General features: G+C 38.3%; 1 protein-coding gene across 1 annotated transcript in view; it reads right to left on the bottom strand.

Moving 5' to 3' along the window:
* The window catches only part of LOC132884428 (synaptonemal complex protein 1-like), a 128,371-nt gene that overhangs the window by 53,971 nt on the left and 53,094 nt on the right, over positions 1 to 21,306 (bottom strand). The window contains exons 10-16 of the mRNA XM_060918272.1: positions 13,527 to 13,635; positions 13,346 to 13,440; positions 13,029 to 13,213; positions 12,846 to 12,913; positions 12,709 to 12,770; positions 12,508 to 12,624; positions 2,467 to 2,571 (exon numbers count right to left, since the gene is read on the bottom strand). Coding sequence (XP_060774255.1) covers positions 2,467 to 2,571; positions 12,508 to 12,624; positions 12,709 to 12,770; positions 12,846 to 12,913; positions 13,029 to 13,213; positions 13,346 to 13,440; positions 13,527 to 13,635 — 741 coding nt within the window. The remainder of the gene's footprint in view (positions 1 to 2,466; positions 2,572 to 12,507; positions 12,625 to 12,708; positions 12,771 to 12,845; positions 12,914 to 13,028; positions 13,214 to 13,345; positions 13,441 to 13,526; positions 13,636 to 21,306) is intronic.

The raw sequence follows: 21,306 nt of genomic DNA, 5'->3' as shown, positions 1-21,306 counted from the left end.
AACTTTGTTTCAGACATCTTAGATTTCTGCATATAGCCCTGTCAACAATTTTAATGAAGCATAATTAGTGCTATAATAATGTATACTAAATGAATGGTTACACAAATGATCATATGCTTGGATAAGGCCTGACAGTGTGAAAAATCTTTTACCTGGAAAAACCGATTCCTTTTTTGTGTCTGTAATTTGTGCAACTAAATTCAGTTAGTACAGTGTGCTACCATTTTTAGCAAGTGTCTTAGTGTGTCAGGGTGGCATATACAGATGCAGGCGTAACAGGGTTTTACTGAAACTCGCAAACAAATCCAATACAGAGGGAAAAATATAAAACATACAACATACATGAGGCAAGGCAAGAATCAGAACCAGGAAACCATAACAGGGATCAAAACCAGAATGAGAACGTAGCAACATACAAACGCTTGGTATAGGCAGGTATGTAAAACACTGAGCATATACTTCACAATGAATGTTTGAACTGAGAATCCTTATATAGCTAGGGAAAAATGGTGGTCACCCATAAAAGTGGTCTCTTAATTTTTTTCATAGTTGTTCACTGAGTGTGGCTGTGAAGGAAATTGAGTCCTGGTGTGTGATCAGCAGAGGTGGACAGTAACGAAGTACATTTACTTGAGTACTGTACTTAAGTACACGTTGAGTATCTGTACTTTACTTGAGTATTTTTTTTGGAAACTTATGACTTTAACTTCACTACATTTGAAAGACAAAAATATCGTACTTTTCACTCCACTACATTTCTATCAAGGTCCAAGTCACTCGTTACTATGAAGCAGCTTTGAAGGTGGATGTTTTTCCTTTTCTTTTCTAAAATGTGATTGGTTTTTTCACAGGTGACACTGAGGCAGCCGATCAGTAAATCACTAGGGTCACGTCATGTCCATAGACTGGATAAACTCAAGTTCAATTATTTCTCAGCAGCATTATTTGAACATAATCAATTCATGGCAGAATGGAAGGAGGCGATTCTTCTGGGGAATGCACGCCACTATGGCTTTACCTAGAACCCATGTTTCAGTTTTCTGAAAGGATTAAAGATTCATTTAGTTTTAAATGTTTGCCAAAAACGAACCGCATCACGGCCTTCAAAAACTCGACATCCGACCTGCGGAAGCATATTGAGTTAAGGCCACACCAATTCGATTAGTTGGTTCTCAGAATCGCCGCTTGAAGAAAATGCAAAATAATAATAATAAAAAAAAAAATCAAAATCAAACTCCCGCCAACAGAAAAGGTCACATGACATGAGATCACGTGACTTCGAAAACCAATCAAATCACCCCTTTCACTTTCGTTAAAGACTTGTGAAGTAGCCTACTCCTGGTCAAATCTTTTCTTCTGTGCATTGTAGATGTTCAATTGACTGTAATTCAATCATTTATTTAGCCTCTGTTTACTGGTTTGCCTGTATTGTTTGGTCTATTTCCACCGCTAATTTTACCATCAGAGCATTTTTTTATTATTATTTCGCCCGCTCGCTTCATATTTTTCCTGAAAAAAATCTGAGAACCAACTAATTAAATTGGTGTGGCCTAAATAAAGGTTTTATTCCAAGAGAAAGCTTGCAACGAAGTTGTTTGTGCTTTGAGAACTAGCGATAATGTAATAGCTATGCAGTCTGGTTAGTCAAATGACTTTCTATGGATTTGCCCACGAAGTTGCCATCGCCTTGATCATGGCTAACGTTTACACATAGCTAGTTAACTTGGACACTGTTAGTTAGCATGTAAACACAGAGTTACACTAACATGAATAATGTTAACTTATCTGAAGTCCTTTCAGAAATATCTTTTAGCATAATCTTGCCAAATAAACAGAATGTAGAAATCTTTCTTTTCTAGTAGCATTAGCTACCCAGTATGATTGAGCTTGAAAAGAGTTTGCTTGCATTGTAGGAGCTTCACTGACTAGCTAGCTTAATGTTAAACCACCATGATGGCACAGCATGTGTCCATTTTGTGAAGTCACATTTCTGTTTTTGGTAACGGCATTGCGTTTTGTAAGCGTTGTGGCAATAATACAACGATGCGTTGACAGAAAATTTACTTTTAATACTTAAGTATTTTTAAAAGCAAGTACTTCAGTACTTTAACTTAAGTAAAAATTTGACTGGACAACTTTCACTTGTATCGGAGTAACATTTGACCAGTGGAATCTGTACTTTGACTTAAGTAATGAACTTGGGTACTTTGTCCACCTCTGGCGATCAGTAACCTGGTGAATGTGAAAGAATTTGTGATGTTTGGTTGCTGTAGTCCTTTACAGTCATGTTTGTAGCCGGCAGTGTCGTCTGAGAGTTTTTGCTATTACAGCATTGACATGACAGTTGATATGACACTCACAATTCAGTTAATCTCAATAGAGTCAATATGAAATGAAACCCACACAAAGATGGTGATGCTTGATAGGTCTATAATCTATTCTAGATGAGGGTATAAACATTTTTACCTCTTTCAAAAAACAATGCTCCTTCAATAGCACTTGCTCATTTACGGCCTCTTCCAGGGTAGCTACCATTTTTTTGTTTTCAACTGCAGCAGTCTCCAGTTTGTCCTGTTGAAGCAGGTGAAATACAAAGCTCACAGCATCTGTGCTCTAAATCATGTTCACATTCAGCATGTAATGATATATCATATGATAAATTGCGGTACAAATTTACGACGATTCAAATTAATGAAATAAAAGAACTGCAATTATTAGTCTGCATAACCTCTTAAATCTCTTTTTCCTAACTGTAATTGCATTGTTTAGACAGCAAAGGTTGCAATAACATACAATAGTGGGAATGCACATGACTTTCTTATGCGGAAGTAACACAAATCTAATGCCACGAAAAACAGATCTAGAATGGGAAAGAGCTGTTGGTCAATTGACTATTTAACAAAAAAACTGAAGCTATCTTTTTACAGACTGCCAAAAGCTAAAGAAAAGAGAAGCAAATGGAGGTAGTACAAATATTCATAAAAGTTTTATTAAGAAAAGGACTATTTGTTATTAACTTTTTCATTTTAATAAAAGGAATATGTTAGATAATAGGCAATTATAGTTTAATCCAACCTTAAAAAAAAAACAAAAAAAAACTTTTTTTAAAATATAACGATAAAATCGAATCATGAACCCAATATTATGAATTGGGTGAATTGTTACATGCCTTGTCAGCATTGTCCAGACTTAATTCAAATTTAAATGCTAATTTAAAATTGCTTATTCAAACAAGTATTTGCAATTGCATTTCCTGTTTAATATACAAGTGTGCAAACCATGTATTAGCATTTTTGTGCACTGCAATGCACAATGGCTTTTAGAATTAAAATGAAAATGCAGTGTTCATTTGACATTTTATTTTCAAATGTCTAAACTATATGTAAAAATCATATTATATGGACACAAGTGTTTTACTGGGAAATATACCGCTCATATTTTTCATATGAGCTACATCCAGACAGCCACTGTGACATAAATCTCTATGTCACTTGTGAGCAGTGATGGGAATAACGGCGTTAGAATAAACGGCGTTACTAACGGCGTTACTTTTTTTAGTAACGAGTAATCTAACTAATTACTTTTTACATCGTTATAACGCCGTTCCCGTTACTTACAATAAAATACTATGCGTTACTTTATTAAAGCTGTTCTCATCTGGCACGCTGCTCGTTCAGCCTTTCTTTACTCTGCTTTAGTGTGGGGCGGGGAGACACGAGACAACGGCACAGTAAGCCAATCAGAGTAGATTTGGACAACATATGTAGGTAGGCCACGCCTACTGCACTACTGCGCACGCTTTCAATCGGAAGACCCAGCGATGGCGAGCGGTCAGCCCAGCACTGCGCTTTCACATTGGAAATACAGCCAGGACTTTTCATTACTTGAAATAAAAGGCAAGAGTGTTTACGTGCAATGCACATTATGTCGAGGAACAAAGCGTTTGTCCTCGTCAGTGGCCAGTAATTAGTAACATAATTTTAATAACTGCAAAAATATATTACATTTGATAGATGTCTTATCTCACATTGTCCCACAAAAATATTAATATAGTGTAGATAATGTTACTAACTGGTTCTGTTAAGTGTCCATTTCAGTCATTAAACACATTTAACATTCACTTTTATTATGATTACACTAATTGAATTTGATTTTTTTTTTTTTTTGGGGGGGGGGGGACAAAATGTAACGGAATAATTACTTTCCCTGGTAATTAGTTACTTTTATGACAAAGTAACTCCGTTACTAACTCAGTTACTTTTTGGGAAAAGTAACTAGTAACTATAACTAATTACTTTTTGAAAGTAACGTGCCCAACACTGCTTGTGAGGAATTGTTTCGATAAATTTGGGTACTTTTTGTTTGTGAATGTGTGGATATAATAAAAGGAAAAATCACATGTTGACTTGAAGATATGAAGTTTATCTTCTTGTGTTGAAAAATTGCATTTTTCATACGAAATACATTGCGGATCTGAGTAACATATTTTCCGATATTTTACACTGATGACATTACTCCCAGTGTTTTCCTTTTGACTAGATGCACGTTGTCAGAATGGTGAACTGGTCCAAAATTAAAATTCTTTTAATTAACTTGCGTATTTTTTGTGGCTGTGTCCATATAATATAAAGAACATTACATGGTCATGCGAAGATATGAAGTTTATCTTCTCATGTTGAAAAATATTTCAGGTCTTTCACTTCACTCACGATACATCCATTCACCACTCGAAGAAAACTTCATATCTTTGCACCACCATGTAATATCCTCTATGTATGACTCAGAATTTTTTGAAATGTAAAACTCATTGGATTTTTTTTTTTTATTTGAAAACTTTGGTTCTATCTGGTTTAAATGATAACTTTCACTTGTCTTGTTTTTTTTATGCAAACAGTCATATCCTTTTGTATTATGGTTCATGCTTTTTTTGAGTTTAAAAAATACTATAAGAAATCTTATAGTATGTAGGCTATATTTCAACACATTCATATTTTATTAAGTGCTTTTATAATTTTCTTATTACAAAAAAAAGCCAGTTAATCATGAGGTAGAGAGATTATTTCCAAGATCTGACCTGAACTGGCCTGCAGACCTGACTTGTACTTTGAATTAAACAGTTGCATAATGTAAGCTTATACTCTCAAATGGTTTAATTATAAATCAACAGATTGCAGTTCAAGCTCTGTTCAACCAATATGCTCATACAGCCCCAAATCAGGAAAAGTTGGTATGGTACGTTAAAATTTAAATTAAAACTGAAAACAATGATTTGTAAAAATCCTTTGACCTGAATTGCACCCAGAACAATACAACAGCACATTATTATTATTATTATTATTATTATTATTATTATTAAATAAACACATTTCAATTTTGATTCTTGCAAAACTTTTTTTTTTTTTTTAAAGTTGGGACAGTAAAGTATTTACCACTTTATAATGTTGACATTCCTTCTCACAACACTTAAAACATACTTAGGGACTAAAGACACCAAGTGATGAAGTGTTTCAGATGTTATTTTTGTCCCAGTCTTCCTGCAAATAGGTCTTAAGGTATGCAACAATATGGGGTTGTCATTGTCATATTTTTCATCTCAAAATTTGCCACACATACTCTGTTCGGGACAGGCACCCTCTTCTTCCACAGCCATGCCTTTGTAATGTGTGCAGAATGTGGTTTTACATTGTCTTGTTGAAAAAGATGTTGTCATGAAGGCAGCATATGGTCCTCCAAAATTTCAATGTACTATTCTGCATTAATACAGTCATCACAGAAGTGTAAGTTACCTTTGCCAAGGGCACTGACACAAGCCCATACCATGACAGACCCTGGCTTTTGGACTTGTTGCTAGTAACAGTCTGGATGGTCCTTTTTGTCTTTGGTCCGAAGCACACGGCATCCATTTCTTACAAAAATGACCTGGAATACTGATTTGTCTGGTCACAATACACATTTCCACTGTGTGATGATTCATCTCAGATTTCTCTGAGCCCAGAGAAGTCAATGGCGCTTCTGGACACAGTTAACATAAGGCTTCCTTTTTGCACAGTAAAGTTTTAACTGGCATTTGAGGATGTAACTCTGTACTATAGTGCACGACAAAGGCTTTCCAAAGTAATCCCGAACCCATGTGGTTACATCAGCTATAGATGACTGATGATTACTGTTGCAGTGCCGTCTGAGGGATCGGAGATCACGGGTGTTCAGCTTAGACTTGTGCCCTTGATGCACTGAAATTCCTCCTTGAATCTTTTAACAATATTATGCACCATAGAGGGTGAAATATCCAAATCCCTTCATATCTTTCTTTGAGGAACATTGTTTAAACACATTTCAAGTTTCTCACACGTTTATTGACAAACTGAAGATCCTCTACCCATGTTTGCTAGGCCTTTCCTGGATATCGATTTTGTACCAAATCATGATTATAATCACCTGTTTCAAATCACATCATTATTTAATTGTTTTACCTCATTACTAACCCTAACCTGCCCCCATCCCAGCTTTTCTGAGAATGTGCTACAGGCCTAAAATGCAGGAATGGATGTATATTAACAACTGAAATTAAGTTGACCAGACAAAATATAAAATATCTTGGGTCTGCAATGAAATACAAGTCAAAGTAAATTTAGAAATCACTGTTTTTTTTTGTAATTTCATTTGCATTTTCAATACCATCCCAACTTTTTCTGATTTGGGGTTATAAAATGATGTGTCAGTAACACTATAGAAAGCGCTACTTCCAGTCAGACTACAAACATGGCCGATCTGAACTACCACACCCAAGAACCACAGCGCCCTCTATCGCCTGTCTATTAATTACATTTCCTGGTTAATCAGCCCATGCTATATAAAACACCTCTCCCACACTCACTTGATGCAAAGTATCATTCAATGTCTAACCTGTCATACCAAGCCTTGTTATTCTGCCTGCCTTATCATGTTCTCGACCCTCATTACTGTCTCGTTCTTGTTCCCCTTTAGTCTAGCCATTATTACTCTGTCTGCTGATTGATCGACCCCTGCCTGTCCCTTGATTTTGATTTCATCTAGTGTTTTAGATAATGTTTGCCAGTCTGTGATCCCCACTCTCGCCTGCACATACATCTGTAAGTGCCTGCATCCTGACAGGATACTTCGCCGCATATGGATGCAGCAGAGGAGGCGTGGCAGACTGCTTTGATCGCTCAGGGGCGCCTCTTAGGAGAACATCAGCAGATGCTCGCTGATCTCATCAGCTCACTGCTATGATGCCGCAGGCCCTCCTAATGCACCCCGAAGCTCCTCAGAGTCCCGCGCTCCCACTTCCACACCCGAAGAAGTACGCCAGGGATGTGCTCAGCTGAAAGAGGTTTCTGCTTCAGTGCTCCATGTACTTCTCCTCGCTCCCACACATCTCAGATGAACACAAGATCGCCGGATTTCCTTCACTTTTAACTGGCAAAGCGCTACAATGGGCCAGAGCAGTGTGGAGGAGCGGAGGTGAACACATCACCTCCTACGACAGCTTTCTGGAGTTATTCAAGCATGTGCTCGATCACGAACCGGAGGGAATTGAAGTCGGCGAGAGCCTACTCACCATCATCCAAGGTTCAAGGAGAGTCGCCGATTATGCCCTAGATTTTCAGACTCTTGCAGCTGCCAGCAGATGGAATGAGCCAGTGTTAAAGGCGGGGTTTCGCCAAGGACTTCACCCCTAAGTATTGAGTGAACTAGCATGCCGCAATGAACATCTCACTCTGGACGCTCTGAGCTCACCATTTGGCTAGACCATCTGCTATCCAGCTGCCCATCCCTCCGGGAGGAAGCCAAACCTGCCATGGCCGCTGATTCTCTCTCTCCCATGGAAGTTTGTCGTGCTTGCTTGAAACGCTCCAAATGAGATCGGAGAAAGAAGGAAGACTTGTGCTTCTATTGTGGGAGCTCCAGTCAACTTATCATCCAGTGTCCAGTCCACCTGCCATGCACCAGCTCTGAGGAGACCAAGGCTGATTCAGTGAGTCCCATGAGATCACTAAGAATTCGATCTTACAAGCTTCCAGTACTACTGAAACGGTCTTCCTCTACCCACGTACTGTCTGCTTTTATCAACTTCGGGGCAGAGGGAAAGTTCATGGCCAGCTCAGTCATACAGAGGTTCAATCTGCCCACAAACTCATTGCACAGCCCACTCAGCATCCGGTGCCCTCTGCATTGGAACAGCTCTGCAGCGCCACGATCTTCTCCAAGCTTGACCTACGTAGTGCTTACAACCTGGTCTGCATCCGCGAGGGCGACGAGTGGAAGACCACCTTCAGTACCAGCACCAGCCATTTTGAGTACCGGGTCATGCCTTATGGCCTCTCTTCAGCACCAAGCATGTTCCAGTGCCTCATTAACAATGTGCTGCGAGACATGTTGGGGAGGTATGTCATAGCTTACATCAATGATATCCTGATCTACTTCCCTGATGACGAGAGTCATCTTAACCATGTTTGATCAGTACCCAAGTGCCTGTCTAAGAACCATCTCTATGTCAAGGCTGAGAAGTGTGAATTTCACATGCGTAAGATCTCCTTCCTGGGGTACATCATCAGTGCTGAGGGGGTCAGCATGGACCCCTCCAAGGTAACTGCAGTCATGTCCTGGCCTGTACCCACCTCAGTGAAAGACCTCCAACGTTTCCTAGGCTTCGCAAACTTTTATCGTCATTTCATCAGAGGGTTCAGCACCCTCGTCACGCCCCTGACCTCCCTCCTGAAGAAGGGACCCAAACACCTACATTGGAACCCCACAGCCGAAGAGGCCTTCGACAGGCTCAAAACAGCTTTCACCACAGACCCTATCCTTCAGCATCTGGACCTGATCTGACATTTCATGGTCGAAGTGGACAGCTCTGAGATTGGTGTAGGAAGGGTTCTCTCCTAGTGTTTCGGCAAAAGGCCCAAGTTCTACCCAGTAGCATTCTTCTCCAAAAAGCTCACTCCAGCAGACAGAAACTACGACGTCGGGAACCGAGAGCTACTAGCCATCAAGCTCGCCTTAGAGGAATGGAGGCACTGGTTGGAGGGGGCCACACACCCCTTTGTCATTTTTATTGATCATAAAAACCTTGAGTATCTCAAGAAGGCAAAGAGACTGAACCCATGCCAAGCCCAATGGGTACTGTCCTTCACCCATTTCAACTTCACAATATTTTATTGTCCTGGCACTAGAAACACCAAGGCTGATGTCCTGTCATGCATCTCCAGCCCATCTCTTCACGACCAGGATCCTCATCTCATCCGGACACCTGAATGCTTCTTCCAGGCGTTCACCTGAGACCTCGACAAGGGACTCACAACCACAGAATCCTACAGCCAACTGCCCACCGGGCTGCCTGTACATCCCTAATCATCTCAGGAGCAGACTCATCACATGGGCTCACACTTCTCCTGCCACTGGTCATCCCAGCAGCCATCGCACCCACCAACTGCTGCAAAACAAGTACTGGTGGAAGAATATGCTGACTGAGATCATTCGTTTAATCTCTTCATGCACTGAGTGCGCTCAAACTAAGGTCCCTCAAACTTCTCTGGCTGGCAAACTATGCCCTCTTCCTGTGCCTCAGAGATCATGGTCCCACCTGGCAATTAACTTCATCACAGACCTGCCACCATCCCAAGGCAATTCCACAGTTTTGGTTAATATTGACCGCTTCTCCAAAGTGCTGAGACTCATCCCATTATCTGGCTTACTCACAGCATTTCAGACCACCGAATTATTGTTCCAACACGTGTTCCGATACTTCGGCATCCCAGAAGACGTAGTCAGTGACCGTGGCCCTCAATTCATCTCATCTGTGGGCCAGCTTCATGGAGCAGCTAGGGGTCTCGGTGAGCCTCACTTTGGGATATCATCCCCAGTCAAATGGCCAAGTAGAGAGAGCCAACCAAGAAATAGGATGTTTCCTCAGAATCTTCTGCATGCGAAGCCAAGGGGACTGGGCCCGATTCATCCCATGGGTCGAATATGCGCAAAACTCTCTCAAACACTCAGCCACACAACTTGCACCCTTCCAGTGTATGCTTGGCTACCAACCCTCCCGTTTCCTTGGGATCACTCTCCAGCATGGGTACAGGCCATGGAAGAGTGGTTTACCCGTAGCCAAACGATTTGGGAGGAAGTTCACCAATGCACCACGTCAGTTAATGCCAAGTACAAGGAATACACCGATAAGCACCAGAGCAACAATCCCGAGTACTCTCCTGGCGATCAGATATGGGTATCCACCAGGGACCTTAGGGAACCCAACACATGTCGAAAATTACAGGCACGCTACATCGGACCATACAAGGTGCTCTGGCGCATCAATGACGTTTTCTACAGACTTGAGCTCCCACCTCACAGTCATCTGTCACCCACCTTCCATGTCTCCTGCGTCAAACCCTCCATCCAGGGTCCCCTGTCTGAGAACATGCCCACCCCCGACCACCTGTCTCCTGGCCCAGAAGGAGAACCCATCTACCAGGTAAATCGGATCCTAGACGTAGAAGAGGTCAGCTAGAATACCTGGTAGATTGGGAGGGCTATGGACCAGAGGAATGAAACTGGGTGGGAGCTAAGGACATCCTAGACCCTCTCCTTACTCAAGAATTTCACAACCAACACCCCAACAAGCCTGCACCCAGAAGGAAGGGGCATCCTAGGAAGAATGTAGCTCCTCGGGGTGGGGGTGGGGGGGTCTGTCAGTAACGCGATAGAGCACCACTTCCAGTCAGACTACAATCATGGCCAATCTGAACTACAACACCCAAGAACCACAGCACCCTCTATCGCCTGCCTATTAATTACATCTGTCACTCATTTCCTCGTGTGATATCGCGAGAGGTTGATTGGCTCTCAGCGGGACCCTTCAATTAGTGCAAGAACACAAAGGTTAGAATAAACCAAGATTTTTAATGTGATGCCAGGAGATTGAACAGAAAAGGTATCTCAAATTCCAATGCTCAAATGAGGAGTGATTCCCAAAAGTCCAACTCAAACAATGTCTCTGGCTTTAGAATAACAAAATTATAGGCAGGTTTCCTTCAGTCCAATATCCTTTTCACAGAACAAACAAAATCTTCTGCCTTACTTTGAGTCCAGTCAACAATCCCTGTAGTCTTCAGTCCAGTGGCAGGCATTCAGAACACAGGTAAGTATTTCAGATAAGCATTTCCATGAATACTCTGCCCAGCAGGAGCCACTCAGCAAAGAGAGTCCATGAACCTCTCTCCTCTCCCCTCCACATTCACACTGAGAGTTTTGAGCTCTCACAAAGCCCTCTTGCTCATTAGGCCCTCATTGGCCACAGGTGTCTTGCCGTGTTGTGTGCTGAGGGGTGAAGTTCCCAACTCCACCACCAGATGGAGTTATAGCTGCTTGTTGTTGGAGCCATCTACGTGGAATATAGCGCCCCTCCAAGACGCAGCCTCTCGGGATGTCACACTGGTTAATCAGCCCATGCTATATAAACACCTCTCCCACACTCATTTGATGCAAAGTATCGTTCAGTGTCTAACCTGTCATACCAAGCCTTGTTATTCTGCCTGCCTTATCATGTTCTCGACCCTCGTTATTGTCTCGTTCTTGTCACCTTTTAGTCTAGCCCTTATTACTCTGTTTGCCGATTGATCGACCCCTGCCTGTCCCTCAACTTCGATTTTGTCTAGCGTTTTGGATGCGTTTGCCAGTTTGCGATCTCCATCCTCTCCTGCACATACATCCATAAGTGCCTGCATGCTGACATTATGCCATAGCCTACAGTGAGACATTGGTGAACACAGCTTTTAACCAGCAAGAGCATTTACTGTTCACCACTTTTGGCTCAAATTAAGTTTCAACATGTGCCTGTGTGCAGTATGTATTGGCTAAAAACAGATGTCTTGGTAGCTTCAATTTAATGTGTGAGAGACTTTGTATTGTACATTGTGGAATGTGATCCCAAAACTATTGATTAAATACAAAGAAGAAAAAAAAGAAGAGATGTTACAAAGTATATACATATTTTTGAACTAAAACATAAGTCAAATCATTATGCATGAAATGTCCAGCACTATTATCTGACTGTTTGTTTGTATATAATTTAGCTGTAAATTTCTCAGACTCTGATCCATCCAGACCAGAGGGGCAATTCTAAGGGCCCCACGTTAACAGAGTAATATCAGTTATTATAAATATCAATATTAATGAAAAGTAATATCAGAGTATAAACAAGGTCTGTGTCTTCTGTGATGAATTAAGTAGAGATGTTCAGATCCAGTGGGTCATTACTAGTGTTTGACAAACTCAGACTTTTGAATTCATGTGTGGTTTTTTTTGTTAGAAAGTTACACTAATAACACTACCTCTGGATAAACTAAGGGTCGTTTTTTTTTTTTGGTGGGGGGGGCATATTATATTCTTTTATAGGGCCCAAAATTTCTAGCGGTGCCCTGTTCAGACCATATAAGTTGGTATGTCTGCATTTATCGTGATACAGATACTTACACTAGCTTCAGATTTTACCTTCAAATTGTTTATTTTTGCTTGTTTTTCCTGATGTCCTGAAGTCAGCTGAAGAATCTGTCTTTCATCTGCTTTTATCTTTTCCTCAAAAGATTTAAGGGTATTTTCCTTTGTTTCCTTTAATGTAATAGTAAGGGCATACATTATCAACTTAGTGAATTATTGCTGAAAACATAATGCTTTGATGAGAACACTACATACCATTTCAAATTTCAGAGCTTGTATTTGGCTGTCACACTCCACTTTCACTTCTCTTATTATTCCTGTGGTGATACTTGATTTAGCAGGGAAGATGGCAAGAAAGCTTTTAGCTTGTTATCTATGCAATATATACCTACCTAGTTCAGTGTTTTTGCTGCAGAGCTCCTGAGATACTGTGCTAAGCTCTGATACAAGTTCTTGAACCCTATGAAAATAAAGGAATCCATAAAAGAGAGTAAGAACAGACTAACCTGTTTTCTGCAGCTCAAACTGTTCTTAGTATTACTCATATGGAGCATATCAGTTCTCTGCCAACTTACCTCTTTTTCTCAGATTTTAAAGATGACTGTAAGGAATCTGCTGCTTCTTGTATCTCTTCAATTTGGTGTGCCAATTGTTCTTTGATATTATTTATTTCTTTAAGTTTGGTATCTTTCTCCAGAAGTTTATTGACATACATTTCTTTGGTTTGTTCAAGCATGTTAACTAATGATTTCTGGTTTTCCTGGAGAAATCAAATAAATGTACTATTAATAACATAACACATAATATAATACACATGATTGAGGAGAGGAAAATCAAGCATCTACAACCAAACAGATTCTATGAATCACATGAAAATACTATGAGCACAAACCTCACTCTCACACCTGAGTTGTTGTTCTCTTTCCAATTTTTCCTTAAGTTCATCCTGTTCTTGTTTACAGTTGTGAAGTAATTCAAGATGCTGGTCTAAATAAACAAGTCACAACTTGTTTAAAGAATCACATTTTAAACTCCCAGAAAATTAAGCAAGTTTAAATTTTGTGCAAACATACTTGCAGATTCCTGAAGTTGCCTGAAGTTTTCCTGAGTCTCTTGGAGTTTGAGTAAAGTTTCTGTAAACTGACTTTCCTTTTCTCTTAGTTTTTCTTCAAGCAGGGAAACCTTAATTTAAATAAATAAATAAATAAATAAATAAACTGTAATCAATGTGTCTGCAAAAAATCTTACACACTTCTCTGGTTTTTGTCTATTCCAGGGGTTCTCAGTGTTTTCTACTTTAAGGCCCACCTATTCATACTTGTCACAAGTCGGGGCCCATTAAAAAAGATCCCCAATTATTTTGGCTCATTTATTCTATTATAATGTAATAATCTATTGTAAAATGTATTAATGGAATGCAGCACTACTCGCTGTTACAGATGGGAGCCCAGGAATGAAATAAATACAATAAAAACAAACTTTTTAATTGTAGGTATTGTATTTAAAACTGTATGGATGTGCCAGAAGCCAAACCATGCATGCGGGTCATTCTCAGTCAAAAGGGATTAATGATCCAAAAGTGGAATCTGTTCAATTAACACAAGAACTTATTGCCATGTTTGTGTACAGAAAACAAGCAAGTTATTAAAACCAAAAAGTACACTCAAAAGAAGTGGATATAGAAACCACTCAATGGGATAGATCCTTACACAAAAAGCCTTAACAAAGCAGGCTTTTTCCTGTGAAAGAAAAATTTACGAGCTAAATTTGACATTAGTAGAATACATTTTGATCTTATTGTAGCCGTAACTAAATACAAGGACAACAGTTATGCATACTATTAATTAACTTAATATGAAGATAATTAACAGATAATCAACAGATTTAAGTTTTTTTAAATACTGTGTATATTTTTAGTCTTTTCTATTTGTAATTATTTGTATCTGTACATACATGACCCCACCAGCTCTGCTGATCAACTTATTGTGTTTAAATAAAGTTATTCATTCATTCATTTATTATGAGTTGGAAAATTATCCATCCATCAAGTTCCCCAATATCTCAAACTACCTGGTGCCACAGACATCGTTCTACATGGAAAAACAGAAGAAAACCTGGAAGAGCATGGAGGCGTACAACTTTTTATATATGGATGGGTTAAAGATCTGGGGATCAGGACACTACAAGATAAATCCTGTATCGTTTTTGCCCAGGTAAATAGGAATTTCTGGGCTTTTTGTATGCACCTTTGCAATGGTTGCTAGGACGCAACAAGTTTTAGTATCAGATGTAAACAAACCACAGCCACTTGATTCTTAATCCTCCCTGCTCTTCTCTTCCAGCAGACATCACAGATTGATATAATTTATCCACAAACTTATGTATTTATTCTGCCCACTGGATGTGCGTGCTCTGTGTGTGTGTGTGTGTGTGTGTGCTAAATGTGACAAAAATAAAGTCTTGTTCTTTTTAACTTACCCACAAATGTATTTATTCCATGTGAAAAGTGTTCGGCAAATCAGCTACTGGATTTGGGACACTACGACATCCTGAACCATTTGGCTTCAAACTTGAAAAAAATTTGCAGCCCACTAGATGGCGCTTTTTGGCCCACTAATGGGCCACGCCCCAGTGGTTGAGAAACACTGGTCAATTCCATATTTCATTTCCACAGAAGTACAACCCCAAATCAGAAAAAGTTATGATGGCATGTTGAAATTGAAATTAAAATTGTACACAATGATTTGTAAATAATCTTTGACCTGTATTGCACACTCTAAAAAAAAATACACTGGCTCAACTTAAAAAAATTGTTGTAACAATTTGCATTGATCTTTTTAAGTAATCCCAACTAAGCAATTATTGAGTATATCTAATGAGACTTTTAAAGCTGGACGAACTCAATTAGTTTAGAAGCACCAACATGATATGTTTTGTCCTCTACAAGCTTAATTATGTTGAACCAACTCAATTCTTTATAGTGGCCAAATTACTCTATTTAAGTTGCAATAACTCCTTTATTTTACTTTATTCCTCCTCAAAAAGGCCCATGCAAATTGTTACCTCAATTTTATTCAGTAATACTAACTTATTTTACTTAAGTCAGAATGAAGACATCACAATTCCAGTTTCCAAGAGTGTCTATTTATTGAAACCAAGGTCAACAAATATAAGCAGCGTCTCACAGTGTCTTTCATTTACTGTCTGCTGAACATAGACATACAGAAGAAGATAGAAAATTGCCTGCTTAAGACCTCAATGCATGCCAAACAAATTGGCAGCCTTTTGCACTGCACATGTGCCAAAATTGTCTTCCATTTACTGTCTGCTGAACAGTTCTGAATAGTGTTCTTCCAGTTGGTCTGTTTTAAATGTACTAAACTTGTTCAAAATAGAGTGTATAAAGGCCAACCTTACAAAAGTGCAAAAGTAAAAAAAAAGCAAAGCCATACAAAAGTGCATATATACAGTTATGGTAAGAATAATAGCAGTGTCTGTAAAAAGGTAAGTAAATGTCAAATAATCTTCAAATAAATTGTACTTTAATGAACACAAATGCATTAGGGACACTGTACATTCTATTTCGAAGCAAGAAATTGGAGAAAGTAATTAATTTATCTTATTTCACAGAATATGAAGAAAAGTAATGTTCAAAAAATAGTTTTCAAAGACAGGTCAACGCTATTTTTTGAACATTGCATTTCTTGACATTCTGTGAAATAAAAAACTGAAATATAGCTACAAGCAGCAATGCGGGGCCAAGCAGTGAACCCGCCTAAGACGCCAGCCCAAGTTGCCAAGGCAACAGATAGAACCGACAAGGCAGACACAGAGGCTGACTGACAGAGGCAAGCACAGCAAGTTTTTGCAAGTAAAACCTAAGAAAACCTACAAACACTTAAGGTGCCTCGCAGCTTCGCCCCTAATTATTTTTTCCAATTTCAGTGTCCACAATGCATTTCTGTTCATTTAAGTACAATTTATTTGAAGAAGTTGGACACTTACCTTTTTAAGACACTGCTATTATTTTGAGCATAACTGTATTAGCTGCTGAATTCTTCTCATTTTTAGAACAGCACCTGAGAAATTAACTTTCATTTAACTTTTAGTATAATTCAGGTTTGAACTTTAAGTGTACTTCAAGTAAATGTATATAGAAAAAAACTTCACAAACAAAATGCAACATTTCCTGCATTACTGGACAATCTGCACATTTTACAGCAGTTTACTTTTCAAAGACATTACTTTAGGATTTGCTTTCAGGTCATCCAGCGGAAGAAATATCTTTTGAAAAACTTCAAAAGTGTTTTTCAGTACTTTTGGGTAGCTGAGATTAATTGCATAAATCAGCCCCATCAGCAAGGCACAGGCCCTGGGTACGTCCACGTCTTCCAGGACTTCTGTTCCCTCGATTACAATCCGTGCACTGGCTGGATCAGATGTGGCACTTCTGGTAACAATGATCTTCATCACTTCCTTGGTGAGATCCCCATCAGCCTAGCACAAATTGGCCAAAATCAAAACATGATTAACAATTAAAAACAAGACTAACACAAAGTACTGTTTTTTGTCATATTAACCTACCAACTGCTCTTGAAAGAGATTCTCCTCCTTTTCTCCGAGGTACACCACCAATCCACGAATCACAACCTCTCTCCTCATTTCCACAGAATCATCCTGTGAATAAGAAGACAAAAACACTAACAACTACTCCATGAGGAATTGTTTCTAGTCAGGGAGCAGGAGTACAAAGAGGAAGATGGGGACACCAAGGCAGTGTCCTGGGACATCCGAGCACCGTCCCGGGACACCCGAGCACCGTCCCGGGACACCCGGGCAGTGTCCCACTGCCTTGGTGTCCCGGGACACTGCCTTGGTGTCCCGGGACACAGGCAGTGTCCCGGGACACCCTTGCAGTGCCTCGGTGTCCCGGGACACCCTTGTAATTCCCCACAATGGCCATGTTTAAGTCTATAATGCTTCAATAGGTCAGTCTTTCTTGGCGTTTTAAATCTGCACATTTTACATATCCAATTCATTTTTAAAAATTTAAGTTTGTCCTAACCTTTTGTTGCGTTCTAACAGCTCCTCGTTTCTGAAAATGAAGAAAAGATCAAGTTAGAATGCACCGCGTGTGGAGCACCACATAACAAACACCCAAAACTTAACTAAAGCTGTTCAGCTGTTTAATGGCGTCGCCCCAACGCCAAACTTTCCCTCACACTTCGTGAAAGTCCACAAGCCCAGTCCGATATTTACTTTTAAGTCCATTTTCACCGTGCTGTCTTCAGTCTGCATGTGGTGTGTGTGCATGCAAGAGTGCGGGAATGAGCAAGGATCTCTTTGTCTCTCTATCCCGTTCTCACGTGCGCGTCTTCACTAATGTGTGCATGTGGTGTTTGAGCAGGTGTAAGTGCGAGTTTCTGTCTCTATCGCGTTGTCGAGTTATTTTTGCAAACCACCCAAGCAATCCACTCACCCACTTCTTGCTGATGGACATAAAATTTAAGAAATTAAAAAGTATACTTACTTGCCAAGTGAAACGGTCTCTCCCACGCAGTTATAACTTGCAGTCTGGCAGCGTCCATAAAATGGCCGTTGATCACTTCCTCTGCATGTGACGTCACTAACTTAATATTATGAAATTTCACTAACGTAATAGTTATCCTTGTTAACTGAAAGCAAAAACGCTTCTCCAATATCATTGGATTTATGAGTTAAGATAGCTTTCTTTATTTTTAGGTTTGATCAACTTCTTAAAATAAGTTATGAACTTAATAAAATAATAGACATGTAACAAAATGTGTTTTTCATGTTGAAAAACCTCATTTTTGGGGGGTAATACTAACTAACCTCCTGAATCATTTTTTAGAGTGCACTCAAAACAATACAACAGCACATTATTTGATGTTTTGCCTCATGAATGATGCTTTACCTCATAAAACATGTTTAGGGACTGAAGACACCAAGTGATGAAGCATTTAAGGTGTTATGTTGTCCCATTCTTCCTGCAAACAGGTCTTAAAGTGCATATCCTGGACCAATTTATATATATATATATATATATATATATATATATATATATATATATATATATATATATATATATATATATATATATAATGGCATGCCGTTCAGGAAATTAATCTTTGAATATATTGAATGAATCCCCGAATATATTGAATGAAACATTGAATATATGGAATGAATCCCCAAATATATTGAATGAAACTTTGAATATATGGAATGCATCCCTGAATATATTGAATGAATCCCCGAATATATTGAATGAATCCCCGAATATATTGAATGAATCCCCGAATATATTGAATGAAACTTTGAATATATTGAATGAAACTCTGAATATATTGAATGAATCCCCGAATATATTGAATGAATCCCCGAATATATTGAATGAATCCCCGAATATATGGAATGAATCCCCGAATATATTGAATGAAACTCTGAATATATGGAATGAATCCCCGAATATATTGAATGAATCCCCGAATATATTGAATGAAACTTTGAATATATGGAATGAATCCTGAATATATTGAATGAAACTTTGAATATATGGAATGAATCCCCGAATATATTGAATGAAACATTGAATATATGGAATGAATCCCCAAATATATTGAATGAAACTTTGAATATATGGAATGCATCCCTGAATATATTGAATGAATCCCCGAATATATTGAATGAATCCCCGAATATATTGAATGAAACTTTGAATATATGGAATGAATCCTGAATATATTGAATGAAACTTTGAATATATGGAATGAATCCCCGAATATATTGAATGAAACATTGAATATATGGAATGAATCCCCAAATATATTGAATGAAACTTTGAATATATGGAATGCATCCCTGAATATATTGAATGAATCCCCGAATATATTGAATGAATCCCCGAATATATTGAATGAATCCCCGAATATATTGAATGAAACTTTGAATATATTGAATGAAACTCTGAATATATTGAATGAATCCCCGAATATATTGAATGAATCCCCGAATATATGGAATGAATCCCCGAATATATGGAATGAATCCCCGAATATATTGAATGAAACTCTGAATATATGGAATGAATCCCCGAATATATTGAATGAATCCCCGAATATATTGAATGAAACTTTGAATATATGGAATGAATCCTGAATATATTGAATGAAACTTTGAATATATGGAATGAATCCCCGAATATATTGAATGAAACTCTGAATATATGGAATGAATCCCAAAATATATTGAATGAAACTGTATGGAATGAATCCCCGAATATATTGAATGAAACTTTGAATATATGGAATGAAACTCTGAATATATGGAATGAATCCCCGAATATATTGAATGAAACTCTGAATATATTGAATGAATCCCCGAATATATTGAATGAATCCCCGAATATATTGAATGAATCCCCGAATATATGGAATGAATCCCCGAATATATTGAATGAAACTCTGAATATATGGAATGAATCCCCGAATATATTGAATGAATCCCCAAATATACTGAATGAAACTTTGAATATATGGAATGAATCCCTGAATATATTGAATGAAACTTTGAATATATGGAATGAATCCCCGAATATATTGAATGAAACTCTGAATATATGGAATGAATCCCAAAATATATTGAATGAAACTCTGTATGGAATGAATCCCCGAATATATTGAATGAAACTTTGAATATATGGAATGAAACTCTGAATATATGGAATGAAACTCTGAATATATTGAATGAATCCCCGAATATATTGAATGAAACTTTGAATATATGGAATGAAACTCTGAATATATGGAATGAAACTCTGAATATATTGAATGAATCCCCGAATATATTGAATGAAACTTTGAATATATGGAATGAAACTCTGAATATATTGAATGAATCCCCGAATATATTGAATGAAACTCTGAATATATGGAATGAAACTTGGCTGACGTCATGAAGGCACTGCCGCCGTCCTGCAGCAAAAATGAGTCAGTCAGCTCGGGATTTGGTTGCGGCTATTTTAAACAATAAAGACATTGTTAACACTCTGGCGAATGCTTGTGGTTTTATTAGTGTTTACTTCTTTTATGTGCAACGAAGCTACGGTGACAGTCATTTCCCTCGTGGATCATATTTGTATAACGTAAATTTTGTTTGTCGAGTTTTACAGCATTTCTCAATATACTCTAATACTCTCCGAGTCAGAGTTTTTCTTGGGACCTGTTGTCTGTCTGCCGAGCTGTGGGAGCGGGGGCAGAATACAAAGTTTCATCCCATATATTCAGGGTTTCATTCCATATATTCAAAGTTTCATTCCATATATTCAGGGATTCATTCAATATATTCAAAGTTTCATTCAATATATTCAAAGTTTCATTCAATATATTCGGGGATTCATTCCATATATTCAGAGTTTCATTCCATATATTCAGAGTTTCATTCAATATATTCGGGGATTCATTCAATATATTCAAAGTTTCATTCCATACATTCAGAGTTTCATTCCATATATTCAAAGTTTCATTCAATATATTCGGGGATTCATTCCATATATTCAGAGTTTCATTCAATATATTCAAAGTTTCATTCAATATATTCAAAGTTTCATTCCATATATTCAGAGTTTCATTCCATATATTCAAAGTTTCATTCAATATATTCAAAGTTTCATTCAATATATTCGGGGATTCATTCAATATATTCAAAGTTTCATTCAATATATTCGGGGATTCATTCAATATATTCAAAGTTTCATTCAATATATTCAAAGTTTCATTCCATATATTCAGAGTTTCATTCAATATATTCAAAGTTTCATTCAATATATTCAAA

This window comes from Neoarius graeffei, chromosome 4, assembly GCF_027579695.1.
Source record: "Neoarius graeffei isolate fNeoGra1 chromosome 4, fNeoGra1.pri, whole genome shotgun sequence".
In the NCBI taxonomy this organism is placed as follows: Eukaryota; Metazoa; Chordata; class Actinopteri; order Siluriformes; family Ariidae; genus Neoarius; species Neoarius graeffei.
The sequence above is the reverse complement of the archived record's forward strand: the minus strand, read 5'-3'. Positions and strand labels throughout refer to the sequence as shown.